The 22,276-nt window shown below is 39.0% G+C and overlaps 1 protein-coding gene across 7 annotated transcripts; it reads left to right on the top strand.

The window, feature by feature from the left end:
- Nucleotides 1–329: 329 nt before the first annotated feature.
- Nucleotides 330–21,675, top strand: LOC147401687 (uncharacterized). Of its 7 annotated transcripts, none has more exons than XM_086443050.1 (5): nucleotides 330–556; nucleotides 4,117–4,184; nucleotides 5,327–5,381; nucleotides 5,521–5,554; nucleotides 20,249–21,675. In XM_086443050.1, exons 4-5 carry the CDS (start codon nucleotides 5,550–5,552, stop codon nucleotides 21,327–21,329), a joined length of 1,086 nt encoding a protein of 361 aa, XP_086299176.1. In that variant the 5' UTR covers nucleotides 330–556; nucleotides 4,117–4,184; nucleotides 5,327–5,381; nucleotides 5,521–5,549; the 3' UTR covers nucleotides 21,330–21,675. The 7 variants fall into 7 exon arrangements, with proteins under 7 accessions (XP_086299176.1, XP_086299175.1, XP_086299174.1 ...); XM_086443049.1 differs by having other exon boundaries at nucleotides 5,515–5,554; XM_086443048.1 differs by lacking the exon at nucleotides 4,117–4,184.
- Nucleotides 21,676–22,276: the final 601 nt, after the last annotated feature.

Raw genomic sequence — 22,276 nt, 5'->3', positions numbered from 1 at the left:
CGCGCCCCATTAATTGACGTAGAAATTTGCTCCCCGCAAAAACGAATTTGAGAAGCACTATTCTCGATACTTCTCGTAGAAGTACCAATTTTACTTTTTTGGAGAATTATTTTTTGAAGTACTTATTTGTCCAAATGATTCAATAAGTGCTTCTGACTCCAACAGGGAGCCAGAAGCACTTTAAGAAGTCAATCCAAACAGGCCCTTAGATTCCACATTCCAAAAGAAACACACCCTTATAGTCTACTTAGAGTATAGGCTAGTACGCTATCGATCACGTGCAAGTCAGTTGGAAGCAACGAATCACGTAGTGGGCTAGTTTGGTCTAACTTCCTCGTTACCCCATTTCGTCACAATGGCGTAAATATGACTCCACTCGTCTGATACATCCTCACCCTCTCTCTCTCTCTCTCTCTTCGCCCACAATTCTTCATCTCGATCTCATCCCCGAAACTCACGATCTAACTCTTCAAAATTCTATTTCTCTCTCTCTGAAAAGCGAAATCGAATCCATCCATCAATCTTCGATATACATACGTCTCTGGTGAATCTCCAGGTAATTCGATTGTATTTTCTAGGGTATTAATTTCCACTAACATTTCTTCTCTTTATTTATTTATTTTTTAATTATTATTTTTAAATTTCAGATTTTTAGGTTTGCATTTTAACAAGTAACGACATTTCGTGTTAATTTTAGTGAATTTTGATCTTTTTTTATTATTTGTTTATGAACCAATTTGAAGTTTTTATTGCATTTTTTTTAATCCTGAATCTCAGATGAGTAAAGTTCATGGTCATGTGCATGTGATTTAATCTATATTAATATATTTCCCATGGAACCTGGAGACTTTTTCTGTTTATTAATTTATTTCTATTTAATCTGTTGCTTTGCGTGTTTGTGTTGTTGTTTGCACGTTGTTTCGATCTATCTGAGGTGTTTTAATCTTAGGTTTCGTTTGAAATTGGGGATATACACTTGTTTTTAGGGATAAATTATTGGGCAGATGCATTTGGGTGTCTGTAACTAATTTTTCTTTGATCTGGAGTTGCTTGATAGAGAGGTAGTGGAGGATTTCGATCTACTAACGTTAATTCAATTACTGAAGAATTTTAACTTTGGCACTGTTTTAAATTGAATTCTCATTTTCTTTGTAATAGAAATGGCTATTTTTTTTTTGGATATCTTTTCATTTGCATATTGAATTTGATTTTTTTTCATGTTATCTTGTTAAATTTGGCTCTGTGAATTGATAGATATGTTGGTCGGTTATGAATATATGATACTGTGGTTCATCTCAAGTTCCTAATATCTTTCTACTTAAGCCCAAATTGAAATGATTTACTTTTACTATTAAATTCTCCCTCCCCAAGTGGATCTAGATTTCCATTAATATTGAGGTGATCTATGTATGAACTCTTCCTATGGATGGATCCCATATCTCTTCTTAACATATTAATCAATAGTTTTATTAGCTAAGACCCTTTAAGGTAGAACCGAATCCCAAATGTAGGGATTCGAGAGGATCATACCTCAGTTATATAATTTTCATAGGTTGTGCAATCATGTAGTTATTTTATGGATTATAAGACGGACAATAGGTCTCTGGACCTCCTCTTTTACTGGTATTATCAATGGATGTCTTTATTTTTATTCATAAAGAAAGAAGTATAAAGATAGGACTCATGCTTTGAAAGATTTTGGAGTTTTTTTTTGAAATTGATTCAGGGATTAAAACTTAAAATGTCAAAAATCTGAAGGTATGGATGTAGTACAATTTTTTTAATTTGATTTCTGATGAGTTTGGAACATGATTTTTTATATTTAGCTTTGGAATGTGAAATTGTGCATTGTCATACTTCCCTATTTTTTTTTTTAAGATTTCCCATTGTCTTTCTCATTTTAGAATCTTTCTATTTCTTTTGTTGATATATTTGCTTATTTCTCTGTTTAAAAAATGCATGCTCTTGAGGTTTACCATTATACCTTGTGGTTTACTTCTCAAGGTTTTTTCTAGTGAAACACCTTGCCTCACACCTTGATGTATTAAAAACACTGGTCTACACAAATCATTGGTGGCTTGATCGACACTTATGTTGTCTGCACTAGTTATAATTTCTTCATAGTTTACACCATTAATAACTTTTGTTTTTGTGGGTAATATCGCAAAGAATCAGCTAAAAATATCATATGGTCCTTCAAATTTGTGTCAAATTCTATTGACTTGGGGCTGTAGAGTTCCTCATGTGGCCTTATCTTTGGTGTATTATATTGACTATGAGAAAGTTTTAAGTGTTGGATTGATTGATTATAGAAGAGTAGATCATGACCAGAAAAAATTGGGTGCTCCAAATGAATAATGATTTTTCTTGAACATACTTGATGGGTCTTGGGAACTTCGTCTTAAATATAATTTATAACGAAGTTGAACATGGGCTCCATGATGCTACTGATGACCTTAGTGAAAAACCAACTTGGACGACAAAATGTTAACAGCCACAATCATCTAGATATTTTTTTTTGTAACTGACTTGTACAGGCCTTAGAGCACCCAATTAATCCACGGGCAGGTGCAGTCCCCCCTTCCCCACCCCCCAAACCCACACAGACCCACAGATCCACACACACACTGCGTAATTTCTGGCATAAATCCCTGAGGGTGGCCCCTAAGGGGAGATCTGAACTCAAGAATCATCTAGATATTTTTCTAATAATTGCTTATGGAATTTTATAAATTCCTCCAAATTATCAATGCCACTTCCTTTAAAAAAGATTGAGTGATCATGGCTTTGTGATCGGTCCTAATTTGATGGGACTTGGCTTTTGTGACTTTTAATTGGTTACATACTTACACGTAGTGAGGGCTGGTTTGATGTTGGCCTGTGTGGGTTTAGTTGGTCACATGTACCCTTATTCTATATTGAAATGCATACCATGTCAAAGGATTTAGCTTTGGCTGCAAACCTTGAGATGAAGCTGTAATGTAACAAGTTTTAGCCTAAAGAAGATCTAGTTTCTGATCGAAGAACATAAAATAACTATACTTCAACCAATTATCTTGCCGAAAAAGTAATCTGATTTTTTTTTTTGATAAATGAAAACTCTTTATTGAAAAGGAGGGCGAGATGACCTCCAAAGTGAGTACAACAAGAGACTAGCTGCTCTCTTTATTGAGTCTCAATTTGTTCTTTCACCTTACTTCTTTTAATAGTTATTTTGGCAATGCCTGTGCTATTCTCAGCTTTTCTTATTAGATCTTTATGATAAAATGCTACCAAGTGTAAATTTTGTTATAGGAATCTTCCCTCATGATTTGTCGCTTTGTTGAAGTTGTTCCTTTCAAATCTGAATTCGAGTTCTGACCTGGGTTAACACTTTGTTTGGTACTACTTTATGGTTTGTTTTGTTACGGATCTCATGTTTTCCCATATCACCAAGTGTTGTGTGATGTGAGCTTAGTGTAGTAAAGTTGTAAATTTTTTTTTTCTCTCTCCTCTCTTTTCTCTTCCTTTTGTACCTCTTGGATCTATTATTTAATAAGATTTTATATTTTTGATCGGAAAAAGTGAGTCCTCTGGTTTCTGTTCAAGATATTGTAGCAGTTACCTCCTCATTGACTGTTAATAATTTAGTGCAAGGACTGATACAGTGCCTGGTATTCAAGAAAAAGTTTAACAGCCTATACTACATTCAGCAATATAGCAAGCGGGGAGCCCAAAAACTAGCTTCACAACTTCCCCTTAAAGCAAAGGGGGGATCGGGATAAAGAAGTAGCCTGATTCCCCATTGTGTGTTTTGTTGAGTTTGGACTGTTCAACTTCTTTTTAGCAGGTCAGCACTATATCATTACCAAGTGAATTGGTCCACATGTTGTGAGAACCAATACATGGTCAAAATGGTTTTCTAGTTTTCCACAACTCACATAAGGTGATTATATTGTAATATGTACTATATGTCTCCTTAATAGGGGTCTACATCCTTAGCATCTCCTCAACCTTCTTGTGGAACTTTTCTAACATTAAGTGCAATTGTCCATATACTTGGTTTGTGTCAATGCCACTGTCCTTCCCAGAATTGACATCATTAAAAACTAATTCATATCTTACATGCTTTTGTAGTCATTGAAGGTAGGTAGTCCCTTTTCGTTACTTATCCATTGGACTCTCACTTCGTTGGAGAAACTTAGGTATATCTGTGATTACTTAAAGCATTTAAAGAGTAGAGCTGTCCTAAAATTTTTGCAGTTTATTCCTAAAGAAGTGATAGCTCCTTTTAGCGAGACTAACTTTACATCTTTTTCACGAAAGCTTTGTTTTCTTTTTCTTTGAAATATTTATAGACTCATAGCTCAGTTGGTTTGACACAATGCTTTGAGGTCGTGGGTTCAAGTTGAGCTTACCTATAAAAAAAATAACTGATCTAAAATAAATAAAAAAAAACCTTTTTCCACAAGTCTTTTTGCAACAAAAATGGACCAGGTGAAAAGTTCTTTCCTAAATCTTGCCAATGATTTCCATTATTAACTTGTTTTATCTATAGTGACAAAAATCTGCGATTTATTGAAAGAGTTGCGATTAAATCATGATTTTAATAGTTGTTGATTAAATCACGATTAATCATATGATTTAATCCCGATTTTTTTTTTTATATATGGATTATTTTTGTTTTTAGCATTTTTGTAACTATTATTTTTTCATTTAATATATCAAATATATTTTTAATACTTAAAATAATTATTTTTTACATTTTAATGTATCCGATGTTTTCCTGACTTTTGCCATTTTTTCTGAAGCTTTCTCTTGACTTTAGCTCAGATTTTTCGTTATAATTATTAAATTTACTATCAATAAGATACAAAAAGCTAATAATTCTGTATTCATTGTCCATTTACCATCTCAATGGATTCTTATTATTTGAAGTAAATTTTATTATTATTTATAATGAACAACTTGAATAATGCCATTATTTGAACATTACGTGCATGCATGTGTCCATCACTTGGTCTTAATGTTCCTCTGTTTTTAATGTATTTCAATGAAGGGATAAAATAATTATGTTGAATTTTATGCTTTTGAATGTACCTAGAATGCACCAAATCTTTAAAGGCCTAGGATCGAGTGGGGTGACTCATAGAAAAACACATAATCCCAATTGTTAAACACGAAATCCAATGGTTATGTATAAATTCTGATGGTTGGGACTTGTGTTTTAAGGGTTGGGATTCCGACCCATCTTTAAATTCTGTACACGTCTTATGGTTTGATTTTGTCTTGTTTGTTTCTTATCTTGCCCTGTTGGACTGAAATTGCTCATTGCCTAATCTTTCAGCTTCGTTTAGGAAATACATCCACAGAATCTTGGGAGACAGTTTCTTTGTTTTCAGGTAATTGGTGTTTGTGTAGCACTTAATTCATAAAGAGGAAATGCATTACCCTTTTTCACATTAATTTATAAATTTATCAAGGGCTTTATGAGCTTCTAAATGAATTTTAAATTGATTTCACTTTTCGTGTTAGCTGTAGTGGCTTGGAAAATAACAGCTCTTCTCCAAATGATGTAAGATATTGGTAAACATTAGTTATTTTATGTCGCTGTCATCATATTTGAGATCAACGAGAGACCAAGTACCTTAACATGTTGCTCTCGCTCGAAAGGTGGGGCTAAATGATATGCAGTTAGCTCCGTGTGCAACATTTTCAAAATCAAAACAGATAAAAAATCTTGAGGAGTATGACTCAAATTGAATCCAGATTCAAATATCAAGATAGGTTATTTTTTCCTGATAACAAGTTACAAAAAAAATGGAATCATATCTAAAATTTAAAACAATAGTTTAAAGCCTATGGTTAAGTGTTGGCATTTCGTCATCAAAACTATTTTCAATCCTTGTCACAAAAATTTGGGTTTGCTGAAAAGTATAAAAATCATATACTATGCTTAAATCCTTCATAATCTATCACATAAAGACAATGGTTTGCACAAATACTTATTTTTAGTTATACAGTATTTTCATTTCAAGACAAAAGAAAAAGAAAAAGGAATCAAAACTATCTTTTAAGTGACCGAAATTCGTCATCAAAACCATGCATTTCTTCTTATTGGAGCTTGGCGATGTTTCATTCAGAAGTCACCACCATCATATTGTTTCTTGCAGTAGTTGCTTTGCAAGAAGTGCTTTTTATTTTTATTTTTTATGTATATTTGTTTCACATCTTGGAACAGAAAGTCAACCTAATACTTGAATTAAAGCAAAGATAGAAAATATACTAGAGATGATCCCCTTATTATAGATCTGTATGCACAATTGTGTTCAATTTCAAGAATGTTTGGTTGGAGAGAGAACTCAAAGAGGAGGATGTGTGGGAATGACATAGAGGTTTTGATGGTGCTAAAGCTCCAAGACTGGACAATAGTTGATGGTTCTTTAAAACTTGCTGAGATGTTATTAAAGAAGACCTCATGAGAGTGTTAAAAGAGTTATAGGAATAATTATTTTGGTGAATATGGGCTTAACACCTTTGTAATTTTAGCTCCCAAGAAACAGGGGATTTAAGGACGTCTTAGATCTTAGACTAGTTAGCTTGGAGTGTAGTATCCATAAGATTATTGTGAAACTATTTGTTGCTAGACTTAGATTAGTCCTTTCTTGGATTATTATACAAGGGCAAGGAGTGTCTATTTAGAGTTAGATAGATTTCTGATGGCGAATGAGCATATAAATTCCCAAACTAGTGCGGGTATTGTAGTATCCATAAGATTATTGTGAAACTATTAGTTGCTAGACTTGGATTAGTCCTTTCTTGGATTATTATACAAGGGCAAGGAGTGTCTATTTAGAGTTAGATATATTTCTGATGGCGAATGAGCATATAAATTCCCAAACTAGTGCAGGTATTGTTTGTAAGACTCGGAAAACCGGTTACCATTTAAATTTGGGGCTTTCTTGACTACATATTGGGGAGAATGGGGTTCAGTATGATTTAGGGGAAATGAATTATGAAGTATATCTCTTTGACCTCTTCAAACATGATCAATGGAACTTGAGATGAGGAGATCCTTTATCACTCGTTCTTTTTATTGCTGTGTTGAACATCTTTGGGAGGGTGATATCAAGAGCTGCAAACAGGTGGTTAGGAGGTCTTGAAGCGGGGGTTGGAGGATCTAAGGTCACACATTTGCAATTTGTGAACAACACTTCAATATTTGTAGAGGCTGTTCATAGTTAGCTTAGATTTGTTAGTGGTCCTTTAGTTGTTTTGAAGCAATATCCCAGCTTGGGGATCGATCTAAACAAGAACAATAATTTTGGAGTTTGAGCTAGCAATGATCTTGAGAGTTTTACGAAAGTTCTAGGATGTAGCGTGGAAGATTTCAAACATCATACATTTGTTTACCTCTAGTGGCATATTCGATCAAACACGATTTGGAATCCAGTTTTTCAGAAAATTAGCATGAGGTTGGTTCATGGAAAACAATATACCTATTTAAATGGGAAAGGATGATTCTCGTTGAAAAGTTTCTTGGTTAGTTTCCCTATGTATTGTGTGCTTTTATTATCCATGCTGGCATTTGCGGTAAAAAGCTTTGAATGAGCCCCTTCCCTTCCGTGGGCTGGGGGGATCCATAACAAACTACTCACTTATCAAAAGAGGTGGTCAGCAACAAGGTCTGGAGTACCTAACGGACTACTTGATTACCGAAATAGTTAGAGGGAAGGAACATTTCATGCATGGAATGAGCCCCTTCCCTTCCGTGTTTGAAATGGCTTAAGAACGCCTCGATTTGGTCAGCGAGAAGAAACATAGAAAAGAAAGAAGACTATTAACTCCGACAGATAAAGTAGCCAAGTGTGTTGGAGTTGGGTCCCTAATCAGTGGCCTAGGGCCCAAGAGATTTCACCAGTTTAGATCCGTTAATGGGTGATTATCAGCTCTTGGAGCTCAGCCACGAAGAGCAGGAGCAGCTAACTTTAACTTCAAAATGAGGATGGAAGTGGCTTGATTGTAAAGGAGAGGAAAACCGAATTAGAGCTAATGCTTTCTGAATCATTATCGTAGGGGATTTACTTGTGAGGTGGGATATATTGTGTAATTTAGAAGATCCCTAGTGGCTCTCATTTCGCCATCTTGTCCCCTCCCCTTTTTAAATAAAATGTTAACTTATAAAAAAAACAATCATTATGGTAGGGGGGCAGGTACTTCCCACGTCACGAATTGGACAAGGAAATTACTTACTTTCACATCTAGCCCAAAAAAGAAAAAAAAAAATCCGTACTTTCATTTCAGAATCCGGTACTTCACTTGGGGAATCCAATGAAAAACATTAGGCTTTTCAACTGGGCCAAGGGGAGAATGAAAACTTTCACTTCGGAAGGAGGAATGGCAAGTAGAGTTCCCACTGCAGCAGTTTCCGAATCAGGGATGTTAAATTACTTTTGTCTCAGAATTAGACCCATTTGTTACCCTTTTTGGAATAGTTGGGGCAGAAATGTAATAAATAATAGGCTGCTCGATCTGCTGTTCCGGCAAGCAGCCCTTTCGCTCGTTCCCTTGGGGCTTTTTTATTTATTTTTATAATTGTAATATATTAATAAAAAGGAGAGAAACAACAATCAAGGAGGCCGAGATGGCCTCAAGAAGAAACCAAACAAGGAAAAAAAATCAAAAATCACAAAAAAGTGTTCCATCTAAAAACAAAGTCTTCAAAAGTAATCCCAGCAAAGTCTATGTTTTGTTTTGACCAATGGTACAATAGGCCCAAGATCTCCAAAAAACCACCGTGAGAGCTTCTACTCTTACTATTGAACACCCTGTTATTTCTTTCGGTCCAAACCCCCCAAGCAATAGCCGATGGAAGCATCACCCAAAGGAATCTTTTTTTGGATGAAAAGACATTACTATCCCACTCTTCTAACAGCGAGGAGAACTTACAAGGAAAGACCCAATTGATTCGAAAAAGATCAAGGAAAAAAGACCAAATAGTATAAGAATAAGAGCAATGAATTAATATATGATCAACAGATTCCCCATCCCCTAGACAAAGTGGACAACAGTTTGGAGTGATCCAACCCCGAGCAATCAAGTTATCCAAAGTAAGAATCCTCCCGAGGGATGCTAACCAAACAAAAAAGCAGATTTTAGAAGGAATTGATTTGGACCAAATGAGGGACCTCGAGGATGCTCGCTCATCTAAAGGGATGAGTGACCTATGAAATGATCTGACAGAGAATCTCACATCCTTAGCCCTCGTCCATTCCCACCTGTCCTGTTCGCTCTCGTTGAGTTGAAACGAATGCAAGAGATCAAGGAAAGATGTTACCTCAGTTAGCTCCCAATCATTGAAGTTCCTTCTAAAACCCAGGTCCCAGGTAGAGTTAGAATCGTTGCGAATCACACACTGCTGGATCGAACGGTTCTTTTTCAAAGAACAGGCGTACAAGGACGGAAATTGAGCTGCCAGAGACGATGTGCCGCACCACCTATCCTCCCAGAATCTGATTTTGTCTCCCATGCCCACTTTAAATCTAATCCCTCTCTCGAAATCCTCACTCACTTTAAGAATCCCCTTCCAAACGCTACACCCGTATGAACCTTTCGCCTCACCACTATACCAACCTAGCCTCTTCTCCCCGTACTTAGCCATTATGACCCTCCTCCACAAACTATCCCTTTCTTCACCGAACCTCCAAAGCCATTTTCCTAAAAGTGCTCTATTGGCTAGTCTAAGACCCCTAATCCCCAGACCTCCATTCTTCTTGGGCGTGCAAATAACCTTCCATCTAACCAAATGATATTTCTTCTTACCATTCTTATCATTCCATAGAAAATTTCTCATGAGCTTTTCCAACTTATTTTCAACGGACCTAGGAAGCGTAAAAAGGGAAAGAAAGTACACTGGGATACTCGTCAAAGTGCTTTTAATCAAGGTAACTTTCCCTCCTTTAGAAAGGTATTTGGCTTTCCATGTGCTCAATCTCTTTTCCAATCTCTCAATCACCCCTTCCCAAATTTTGACACTATTGTAGGGTGCTCCTAATGGTAATCCCAAGTAAGTCGTGGGTAAGGTGTCATACCCACATCCCAAAGTTGCGGCCATCAAATGCATGTCATTCATTTCACCTACTCCAAACAGCTTACTTTTCTGCAGATTGATATGTAAACCTGAAATAGCCTCAAAGCAGCAAAGTAAAACCCGCAAAACTCTCACTTGATCCCTCGAGTGTTCCAAGAAAACCAGAGTATCGTCCGCAAATTGTAAGTGAGAAATTAAAGGACCATCATTCACTCTAAACCCCGAAAGCTTACCTAACTCAACCGCTCTTCTAAACAGTCTACCCAGAGCTTCTGCAACAATAAGGAATAGAAATGGGGACAATGGATCCCCCTGCCTCAACCCTCTCGAACCCCTAAAGAAACCAGCTGGACTCCCGTTGACTAGGATCGAATAAGACACTGTTGTAACACATTTCATAATCCAACTGATCCACTTCACTCCAAAACCCATCCTGCCCATCATGTATTCTAAGAAATTCCAACTCACGTGATCATAAGCCTTCTGCAAGTCAATTTTCCCAATTATCCCATTTTTTTTGTCCTTAATCCTCGAGTCAAGGCATTCATTGGCCATCAATACTCCATCCAAAATTTGTCTCCCCTTAATGAAGGCCCCTTGCTCATTATCGATAAGATTCGGTAGAACTACTTTCAACCGCGAAGCAAGCACTTTAGATATTATCTTGTACACCGAACTCACTAAACTAATGGGTCTGAAATCTCCTAGCTTGTTCGCCCCTACTCTCTTTGGGATTAGAGCCACAAAAGTACTATTAAAACTATAATCCAAACACTTCTTATCTTGCAACTCCTTGATAACTTCCATGAAATCCTTCGAGACAACCTCCCAACAATGTTTGAAGAATTCCATTGAAAAGCCATCCGGTCCCGGCGCCTTATCCCCACTCATCGAAGCAAGAACAGCTTTGACTTCCTCCTCCTCGATTTGCCTCTCCAACCACATCCTATCTTCCTGATTTAACACTTTAAACTCTAGATTATCTGGCCGTGGTCTTGAGGGTTCTTTTTCCTTGTACAGATCTTTGTAAAATCCTACCACACCTTCCCGTATCTCCTCTTCTCCTACCACCAAGACCTGCTCAATGTGCAATTTATCGAGATGATTACTTCTTCTATTCGAATTGGCCACTTTGTGGAAAAATTTCGTATTGTTATCCCCTTCTTTCAACCATTTGACCCTCGATTTTTGTTTCCAACTTATCTCTTCCATAAGCGCCGTTCGTTGAAATTCCAATTTCAACTCCATTCTTTCGCTTCTTTCTTCCAAACTCAAATTCCCTTCTTCCTCCTTTTTGTCCAGAGTTTCAATGTCTATCAAGATTTTCTTTTTTTTCACATCTATTCTTCCCAAGACCTCTTTATTCCACACCTTCAACTTTTCTTTCAAGAACTTGAGCTTATTCTTAAAAACTCTGCCCGGGTTTCCTATTGAGGGACACTCATTCCACCAATTCCTAACAAAGTTAAGAAGTTTGGTTGGATTAGCCACATATTCTCAAATCTGAAAGGAAGAGGGTAATTCCTAGCACATCCAGCTTCCAAAAAAATGGGAGTATGATCTGAAACTAGACTAGGACTTGCCGAATGGATCGCATTATGAAACTTTTCCTCCCATAAGTTATCAACCAGAAACCTGTCTAATCTGGACATCCTTGTATCACCTTGATTATTAGACCACGTGAACCGTCTACCCGAAAGAGGAAGGTCCATAAGGCAATGTCTACCAATAAAATCATTGAACTGCCTCATGCCCTTAGATATGTTTGAGCCCCTATTCTTCTCGTGGGTAAATCTGATAACATTGAAATCCCCACCTAATGCCCAAGGTTTCTCCCAATAACCTGCGACATCATCAAGCTCCTCCCAAAATTGATCTCTTTCCTTATTGATAGTAGGCCCGTAAATCCCGGAGAAAACCCATTGAAAATCATCATCCCTATACTTGCATAAGATAGACACCGAGAAAGCCCCTACCAAGTTGTCTGTCACTTGAATAAAATCCTTGTTCCACATCATAAGAATCCCACCGGCTGATCCTATAGCAGGGAGGGCTATCCAATCAATGTTTCTTCCCCAAATTTCGTTAATGATTTGCTCGTCACAGTTCCCTAATTTCGATTCCTGAAGCGTAACAATGAGGGGATTTATGCCTCTAATGAAAGCTTTCACTGCTGCCCTTTTACTCCTATCACCCAACCCTCTAACATTCCAAGATAAAACTTTTAGCGACATTGGAAACCTAAAGAAGACCCCACATGGTCGGAAACAACCTGCCTCTTTTCCTTCCTAACCACTTCCTTCTCCGCTCGTGGTCTGAGTAAGCTCCTTGTCATCTCCAAGGGTGCGACTACCACCAACTCATTGCTTTCTCCAATCCTATAACTTCTGATTTCCTGACTATTCTCATAATCTAGGTGTTCGCTCTGCTCTTCTAATCCGTACTCTCTGAAAGTGTGATTAAGTTCGTCCTCAAGAATAATTCTCTCTCTCCGGTCCCCAACCGCCACTCTCAAAATCAAGGAAGCCTCACTATCCCTTGTCTCGGGAACTATACCAAAATCTTCCGCCAAATTAAGGGCTTCACTTGCTAGCCATTCCACCGTTTCCAATTCTGTCCTGACTATCCCTTCCTCGTGCGTTTCCACTAGCGACTCACCCTTTTCTCTAACAACCCAATTTCCATCGTTATACCCCTCTGTCCAATTAACAACTTCCATCTCCCCTGGAATCTGAGTAGGAATGAAAGATACCGGAGCTAACTGACTAAAATCTTCCCCGTTCTCTGCTCTTCCTTTCTTTTCTCGGACAAGCTCACAGGAAAGAAGGGAACCAAAGGGAGCTGCAGAAACTTGAGACCTGCTTAGAGAGACAATACCACGAGGAACAAACAACGATACATCCAAAGAAAACAACAGAGACTCATCTGACGAACAAAAAAAAACAGCTAGTTTAGATTTCTCACCAGGGTACCAAGTAAGGATCTGAGGAAAGGAGAGTGGATCAGTAAAATCTCTAACCCTCAAAACTCCCGGGCTGACAATTACACTATTGCTGTTGCTTGGAGGTTCTGAACCTTTCGATCTACCGGGGTGGTTCCAAATAGTAACCCGAAATCTGTCCCAAATTCTAGATACTGCGATTAGGTGGTGCTTGGAGTTCTCCTCTCTTCCTTTGTCCTGCCTAACAACTTCTGATGTCTCCAATTGACTCACTCCCTGTGTGTATAGATTTGTTTGAGAAGTCAAACAGGCTGCCGTGTATTCTTTATTGCAATAGTCTGAATTCATCTCCCCAAATTTCAATCTGACTCTAACACACTCCATCTCAGTCTCCTCAGCGGCATCTACAACAACTTGCGATGACAGATTTGATGGTAAAGAACGTGGCTCGAGAAGCACCCTTTGATGAGAGCTGTAAGGACTTGGTTCTATTAATGTTACTCTTTGGGCTGCAACATTGCAACTCTCCGTTAGATCCTCCTCGCCCAAACCTCCCACTGAAGTCGGATTACCCTCGACGTCGATACCCAACCGAATCGCAAGGTCACACCCGCTGTCCCCAAGATCTGCTGAAACTTCGTCTGTCTTTCTCGCGCTCATACCCAAAGAATGAGAAGATGGATGCTGAACTTTAACTGCTGCAGGCTGCTTAATGGATCCCCTCTGAAGGGATAACACCCGCTTGATTATATGACGAGCCTGTTTCATATGCAGCCCAGCCCCAGATTGCTTCATTTTTGGGCCCACATTGGCCTTAGAACACATCTTCTGTAGGTTAGGCTTACTACCGGGCTGTAGTTCTACAAAACTCGAGTCCAGGCCTTCTACCAATGCAATCTCACTGCCCAGCCCAACAGCAAGCATATGATGGGCTTCTGCTTCCTTTAATGTAATAGGCCCAGCTTTCCCATGATGGACCTCTGTACCTTTCACCCCCAATCCACTATCTTTGGGCTTGTCAGACTCCACTAACACATTCTGCCTTAACCATCTCCTATAGTCCAGAATTTTAGAGGCCTTAGCTAACAACTGCACCGTACGAGAATGCTCTAGGTCCCATCTACGTGGCCTTGAACATTTATTGTGTAGCCCACTTGTTCCTGTGCAGTGGCAGAGTTTGAATTTTAAAAAATTAGATAACTTGCTACACACGCATTCTACCCCTGGTTTTGCTAACTCCCGGACCAAAACTTTAGTTTCAAGTCTCTCCTTTTCCGACTGTCCCTCCCCTTCCTCCGGCTGAAAACTCTCCTCAGCCACCTGGATTCCTTTTTCTGATGAACTATTGGACTCGGCTTTATTTCCTATCCGAGTCTCCGTTGAAAGAAGCTGCCCCTCCGGTTCATCACCTGCCACATCGATCCCTATCATATATCGGAAGCCATCTACCCAGAGATACAATCTTCGAGGCAATTTCCACGGAGAGCATCCAACCCTTAATCTCGCTCTGTCCAGTCTAGCCCGAAGTAAGGTGCTTGACTCCACCTCCAAAAGTCCGCCTAGTTGGGCCCCAATCTTCTGGAAGGCATGATTGATCCATAAATGAAATGGTAACCCGCTGATGCTAATCCAAGTCCCACCTTCCTTCCTAGCCGATTTTATGGTGTTGCAATCTGCAAACCATGGGCGAAGGCTGAAAGAACAGTTTCCAGCCAAGATAGACCTCCTTAAGTTTATTTTCTGAAATTCTACTCTGCTACCCAGCAACAAAACACGAGTAAAGGGCTCCCACTCTAACAATTTTATCTTCGAAGAATGAGATAACTCAAGCTTGATAATGGATATAAAGCCATCCCAATCTACCTCCGATGAACTCGAACTGCAAATAAATGCCCACCTCCATTTTCCGAATACTGTACCATTATTGTGTGCTTGCTTAGCCACAGGAATGGATCTCACCTCCTTGTCTACTTCGGCGGATTTTAGCATTGAGACAGGAGATTCCTTTAAAACCTCAGCCCACGACTTGACATTTCCTCCCTCTACCAATGGTGCTTTCATCTTCTCGTCCGGACTTACCAATGTTTTCAAAGCTAAACTTACTTCCCCCCATCCATTACCTTCAACACCTTCAGGGAACACAATCCCTCGATATCGTGACCTCTCCGAAAATTGTTGAAGTTTCAAGAATCTTCCATAAGGGTTCTGCTCTGCCTGGATCAGAAAGATTCTGCCCTCCTTCGAATACTTAGCCCTGAGAATTTTCGATGATGTTCGCGCTAGATCAAGTTGATTAGATACCCAAAGAGTCTCCTCCTCTAGTAGCCTAAGGGAAGATTCAAATCTATTTCCTTTTTCCTTTATCTCAAACCCTCTTCTACGCTGATCCCATGATTCCTTTAACTCGAATACCTTGCGTTCCACCATTATCTCTACCTTGCGTTCCACCATTCTCTCTATCAAACACCAGTTTTGTGGAGTGGCAATGTTGATGATCGGTTTTCCAAATGAGCAATAGGAGAATAAATACGTGAAAGAAAGTGTGTCCCTGTGTTCGCAAACTCTCATGCACTGAGGACACATGACCCATTTTATTGTTGTGCTGGTAATGGGTAGGTATACTGCTAGGCGTCAGAGTCTCAGGTGCGCATTAGATGAGAATCTTAGAATTCTTCTGTGTGCTTAAGAAAATGAGACTGCTATTTGAAAGCTTCATTTTCAGTTCTAGCTCAAGAGAGGGGTATCCACTATTTCAGAAAAAGCTTCTTGGAGGGGCGATGGTCCCTTTGTGATAAGTCCCTTGGACCCTTCAAATCCCGCCTTTCCTCTGGGAAGTGAAAGTTCTTAGCTTGATAAGATAAGACAGAAGCAATCAAGGCAGTTTTTTTTTTCCCGGTATGGGGATTTTGTTAGAAAAAAAGTGAAGTTTAGATGGAGGTCTCGATCAAACAAAGACAAATTCTAACATGGTTTATATTGTATAGTACAGAAGTCATGTCTGTCCACTACTGAAGTTACTACCCTTCTATAAAAGGCAGATCTTTATACAAAATACAAGAGGTTGAAAAGAAAATAATATGGATACAAGCAGATCATCTAAAATTTTTTTCATAAAAGGGAGATCTTTATACAAAATAAAAGAGGTTGAAAAGAAAATAAAATGGATAGAAGCAGATAATCTAAAATATATTTTTCCTTAGGCCTGGAGGCTTCTGTGGTAGGAAATGTAAGGCAGGGGATAAAAGAAAGTTGTTACTCCCAAGAAGACTGCTGTGAAGAAAGCACACCCCCAATGCAGTGCCCACTAGAGGAACTCTTGTCTTTTCCTTTTTTTTTTTTTTGTGTGTGTGTGGGGGGGGGGGGGGGGGGGGGGAGGAAGGGTATGCTGGATTTGACCCCACGTCCTCAAAGTTGCTTTGCAATTAGTCAAACCAACTGAGCTATGGGTCAAGTCCAACACAACAACACAACTCTCCTTTGCAGTATTAGAAGAATCTTGAATCCATCCTTTAGTTGTCTCTGCAGCTGTCACTCTTTTGCAATCTCTCTTTCTATCACTTTCAATCCCAAATATGATATTTCTAGTAGGACATACTCTCATCGATGACAGTGAATTATTAGATCTGAAAATGAATCCGGCACACCCTACGCCCGATTGGAGTCCACAAAAAGAAATCCGACTCAACTCTTTTATTTTATTTTATGAGTAAGCTGGACTTGATCCCACGACCTCAAAGTTGCTTTGCAATGTGTCAAACCAACTGAGCTATCGATCAAATCCGATTCAACTCTCCTTTTCAGTATTTGAAGAATCTTGTATCCATCCTATGGCTCTCTCTACAGCTGACACTCTTTCACCATCTTTCTTTCTATCACTTTCAATCACAAAGATATGATGTCTAATAGGACATATACTCACATTGATGACAGTGAATTATTAGATCTGAAAATATGGAGCTTTGCATATAGAAAAAGATGAGAGATCTAGATACATGGTTGTCTTGGGCAGGGAAGACTCCAACAAAGGTAGGCTGTATTGAAGCTTTTGGACGTTTCCTAGCTAATTATTTGTTTGGCATTTCAGAAATTCCAAAAGGTATTTTTGAAAATCCCATGTTTGATGGTTGTCCTTAATCGCTCGTAACCTTCACTCAAAAGTTGTTGACACTAAAAATGAAGCAATATAATGATTAGGCTAGTATGCCTACTAAAAAGATGGAAATGTAATATTGGTTTGACACTTTGCAAAGCAACTTTGAGGTCGTGGGTTCAAGTCCAGCTTACACATCCAAAAAGAAAATGGTGGTTGATTGTAGTGTTGCTCTCATCTGTTTGGTGAAACCTGATTAATACCACGCAGTTCATCGGAGAACCGTTTTGTGTCCTTGAAGGTGTTGGTTGAGGAAGAGTAGGCTTGGACTGCTAAGGTTGCAGAGGTACACATCTATAAATCTGTCATTTTTCTCTGAAAATCCTATCTGGATCTAAAAGTTTGAAGGTTGAAGGTGGTAGAATCTTAAGGTTAATGATGAGGGTACATATTTTTACCCTGGAGGTTGGATGTGATAGGTTTTAGGGAGAAAAATCAAGGGTTTTTGGCTAGAGTTTGAAGTTGAGTTCATTTTTATAATTTTAAGTAGTCTCTTAGAGAAGACTGCAGTCAAGGGGTATGTCATCAATTTGAAAACACTAGGCCGTATTTCAAATACTCAGTAAAAGTGGAGGGAAACATATGGTTCATCTAGAAATAATGATTGTTTCTAACTTGTCTTCTCTTTTAATTTCTGGTTCGTCTAATTTAGCAAAAACAAATTTCTGTTTTGTCTCGGGATGTTATAGTCAAAACACTCCGGAACAACATGCTGGAACAATTTTGAGACAAATTGGCACAAACCGAAACATTTGTTGAAACTTTGATTCCAAGCATGTTTTGTATTGGAATGTTTAAATAACAATATGTATTGACCAATACAGTTAGAAATGGTACAATAATTTAGACCATGTAGCGGACGTCAAGATTCGTTCAGACAATTGATATGAGTGAACATGAATTCACACTTTATTGTCAGGATGTTGGGGAAGAAGAGAAAAAGGGTGGTTGGGGATTTCTGGTTTGGTATAGGGTAAGCCCAAAAAGTACAATGAATTTTTTTGCAATTATTGTAGGGTAGAGAAAAGGATTAAAGGTTAAGGTTTGTAGGTTTCCACATGACGGCTCATCTGTCCCCATCTATGGTTTTCTATAGCTGCTTCTACTCTATTGAGAAACAACAAAATTCCAGGATGGGTTGAGCAGGATTTTGTCCAACAGTTGAGAGCTTTGAATTTTCATTTTTTGTGTGATATCAACTGTTATTGGGAAATATCTTAAGAGGTTCAAGTGTTTATTTATTTTTTGATAAATATAAATTTTATAAATTAAAAGAAAGAAGGGAGGCTGAGATAGCCCCCAAACTACAATAGAAGCTAACCAGCAAGAAAGGAAAAGAAATAAAAAGTACAAGCCCTACGGGGGACTACAAGTCACAAATGCTATCCCAATTAAAAACAAAGTCTTGGAAACAAGTTCCCTCAAAGCTTTTGCTCAACTTAGACCAAAGGAAAAGCAAACCCAAGATCTCTAAGGTCACCGTGTGAGACGAGCTCTCCTTGCTATGAAACACCCTGTTATTGCGTTCTCTCCAAAGACCCCAAGCAATTGCGAACGGTAGGATAGCCCAAAGAAATCTCTTTCTAGAATCGAAGATATTTAAACTCCAACCCTCCAAAAGTGCCCGAAAAGATGAATGAAGTGCCCAATCCACCTGAAAACGGGATAAGAAAAACATCCAAATACCTCGAGAAAAAGGACAATGAATAAGAATGTGATTTATAGACTCCCCATCCTGAGAGCAAAGAAAGCAAAAATTTGGAGTTATCCACCCTCGATAGATCAAATTATCCAAGGTGAGGATTCTTCTCAAAGAGGCAAGCGAAAGAAAGAATGACACCTTCGAAGGAACAAGAGCGGACCAAACAATGGATGGATAGAAAGAGACCTCACTCGCCGGCAACAAACAATAATAGAATGACTTAACAGAGAACTTCTTATCCTTGGCCTTGACCCATTCCCTTCTATCTGGCTCGTTCTCTCTTAATTGAATTGAACTAAGGAGATCTAGCAGAGATGTAACATTTGTCAATTCCCAATCGTTGAAATTCCTCCTAAATCCCAGATTCCAAGAGTCCGTGTTTCCGTCCCGAATCAGACATTGCCTAACTGAGTTATTTTTTTTCAACGAGCAAACGTACAAGGATGAGAATTGAGTAGATAGAGTTGAGGTTCAAGTGTTTATTTATACATCAATGTGCAAAAACAACCAAAATGAAAATATACGATAGCTCAAGTTGCCAATAGGAAATGATGCCCAAATTGGAATGATTGCCACAAAAGAATTTGGATTGTGGAAGATACCAATCACGATACCTCCATGAGAATTACAGTTGGGGATAAATCCAAACTCTTAGATAGGGGGAGTATGATTCTTGATGCCATGAATTAAATGCTGAACCATAGTTCCAGTCATGGTGTGGTTACAGAAAATGTCCGGATGTTATTTTACTGAAAGAAAAGTTTTAATCCCATTGGTACTGCTCTTTAACTCTAAAGGCTGTTGCCATCTCTGTCTAGTTGTGAAATACTTAGCTGTCAAAGACACATGAGTTAGTCTTTGGTCAACTCTTGGATATTTGGTGTTCGTCTACATTGCAAAGCATTAAAAGACATGTGGAGGTTTCATGGGGGTAAATCTAAGAACTATGCTATGCACGACATGCAAATGGCCATCAAAACTCAAATAGGACCTATGCAATCCTATTATAATTTAGACGGTAAAATCCTTGATAGCCCCTTGTGTGAGAATGATTATAGTTGCCAGTTTTCTGCAATTTTCTGTTCTGCTTTTAGCTGGAAGAAGTAATACTTGTACTATTCTTATAATAAAGAAATTAATGGTGCTTTAGGCTGTTGTATAGTTCCCACGATGCAATTCTTCATCTCCTTGCCACATCCTGGAGAATGTAAACTGCTGAAAGAGGAAAAAACAAATAAAAGATACCCAAAATATTTTCACATCTAGGTTACTGTTTCCCACTTTTGGTTTCCCAATTTTTCAGTACTTCTATTTTAATCAATGATTTAGGAGGTTTTTAATTATCTATTTAACTCATCTCTTGCAAATGTTTTTCTTGAGTTTCAGGTTTAGCTTGAAAATGACGACAGGTACCAGGGGCCGACGTAGATTTGTTTCCCGTCAGTATAGATCGACCCCATACCCTTTACCTTCTTGCCGTTGGGGCGTCTCAGATAAGGAAGTGCACCCGAAGAAGAAATGCTGCAAAGCTTTGGTTAAGGAAGACTGGGAAAATGCGACCTGTTCTGTGTGCCTGGAGTACCCGCATAACGCCGTCCTCCTCCTCTGTTCCTCACACAACAAGGGTTGCCGTCCTTACATGTGCGGCACCAGCTATCACCATTCCAACTGCCTCGACCAGTTTGAGAAGGCTTATGCCAAAGTCACAGATGGTCAGCCGTGGCATGGGTCAGTGGACAATTCAAGTGTTGGTTCAGGATCCGGTTTGTCTGCTGAGAAGTGCGAAGTAATGGAACTTGCATGTCCCCTTTGCCGAGGGCAGGTTAAAGGGTGGACAGTGGTTGAAGCTGCTCGGGAGTATCTCAACGCAAAGGGACGAAGCTGCATGCAGGATAACTGCTCTTTTGTTGGAACGTATGGAGAACTCAAGAATCACGTGAAGCAGGAACACCCATCTGCACGACCACGTGAAGTGGATCCCATACTTGAGCAGAAGTGGAGAAGGCTCGAGCATGAGAGAGAGCGTGATGATGTGATCAGTACAATAAGATCATCAATGCCAGGGGCAATGGTTCTTGGGGATTATGTCATAGAGGGTAACCATCATGGTTTCGATACGGACGATGAGGAGGGTGAAGGTGATGAGGATGACAGAGGTTATGAGGTGGACTTCGATGACAACAGTATTTGGAACGTTCTTTTCCTTTTGCAATCATTTGGGTCGGCCGGGAATGGCAATCTCTCCACACGGCTGAGGAGGCTTGAAAGGGGGGGTCACCGTCGTCCATTAAATGGAGAAGGCGGTCTTGGTGTAATCCCTCCCATTGCAGCACCGAATGGTGCAACCATTGCAGCTGCTTCTGAAGGAGAAGGTGGTGATGAGTCCTTGGTCAGTCACCGCCAGAGGAGAGTGGTGGGTCTTGGAAGGTCGGTTAGAAGACGAAGACGTAGAGGAGATCCACTTTAGATTAAATGTGACATGAAAAAGAGCGATAAGGGGGAATGGGATTTAGCTGTGTAGGTTATTAGACATATTAATCAGAAGGCATTCCATGGATTTGATTTTATTTGTGGAATGGTCATGTGAAGGCATGACTGGGAAAAAAAATTAAAAATTAAAGAAACACAAAAGATTGCTTTGGCAATTCTTTTTCTCTACTTAATTTCAAATTGTAATATTTTGCATTCTCCATCTCATCCCTTAAAAGGATGGAAATTCAATGTATTTATTATAATCCTTGTCCTTGACAAGGTAACATTAAACATCATGCTTCCTTCCCCCTGTTTCTATATTAGGGTTTGTAAAATTGTAATTCTGTGTTGACAGTTTAACTTTGTACTGGCTTTATTACTTCTGTTCTTGGCATATATGAACATTTTTTTCCTGACAGATCAATTAGGAATCTGACTGGTCACTTCCTTGATGCCGAGAGCTAAGAATGAAGTGGATCAATCCTTGCTGAAGTGAAGGACATTGTCCATTGGTTGAAGGTGCCTGTACTCTCACCTCCCCTTATACAAAACAACCCGACACATTTTGACCTCTATGTCGAGGAGCCTACACTTGATGGGATGAAGCTGTACTAGAAGAACTACTTGATGAACTCAAGAGGGGTTGGCTGTTGGTTGTAGAGTCTGAGAACCAGCAACACAAAAAGGGTATGAGGAAACATGCCTTAACTCAAGGGTTGAATGAAACATATATAGTTACAGAGATCGAAGGCTTATGTTTTGAAACTCAACACAGATTGAACTTTGTTTTTAATTCATGGCCTATAACTCATTTTATCAACTCACTGAGCCAACTTGGGAACTCCCCATTTGATTGGGAATTTGGCTTAATGTATTTGATGTTGGAATAATCTGACACGTATATTGACACGGCTAGGTGGGGTACTCCGGATCAGACTTAAG

Source organism: Akebia trifoliata, chromosome 5 (genome assembly GCF_017979445.1).
Source record: "Akebia trifoliata isolate Shusen 1 chromosome 5, ASM1797944v1, whole genome shotgun sequence".
Lineage (NCBI taxonomy): Eukaryota > Viridiplantae > Streptophyta > Magnoliopsida > Ranunculales > Lardizabalaceae > Akebia > Akebia trifoliata.
Note: the sequence above shows the minus strand (reverse complement) of the source record. Positions and strands in the feature narration are given on the sequence as shown.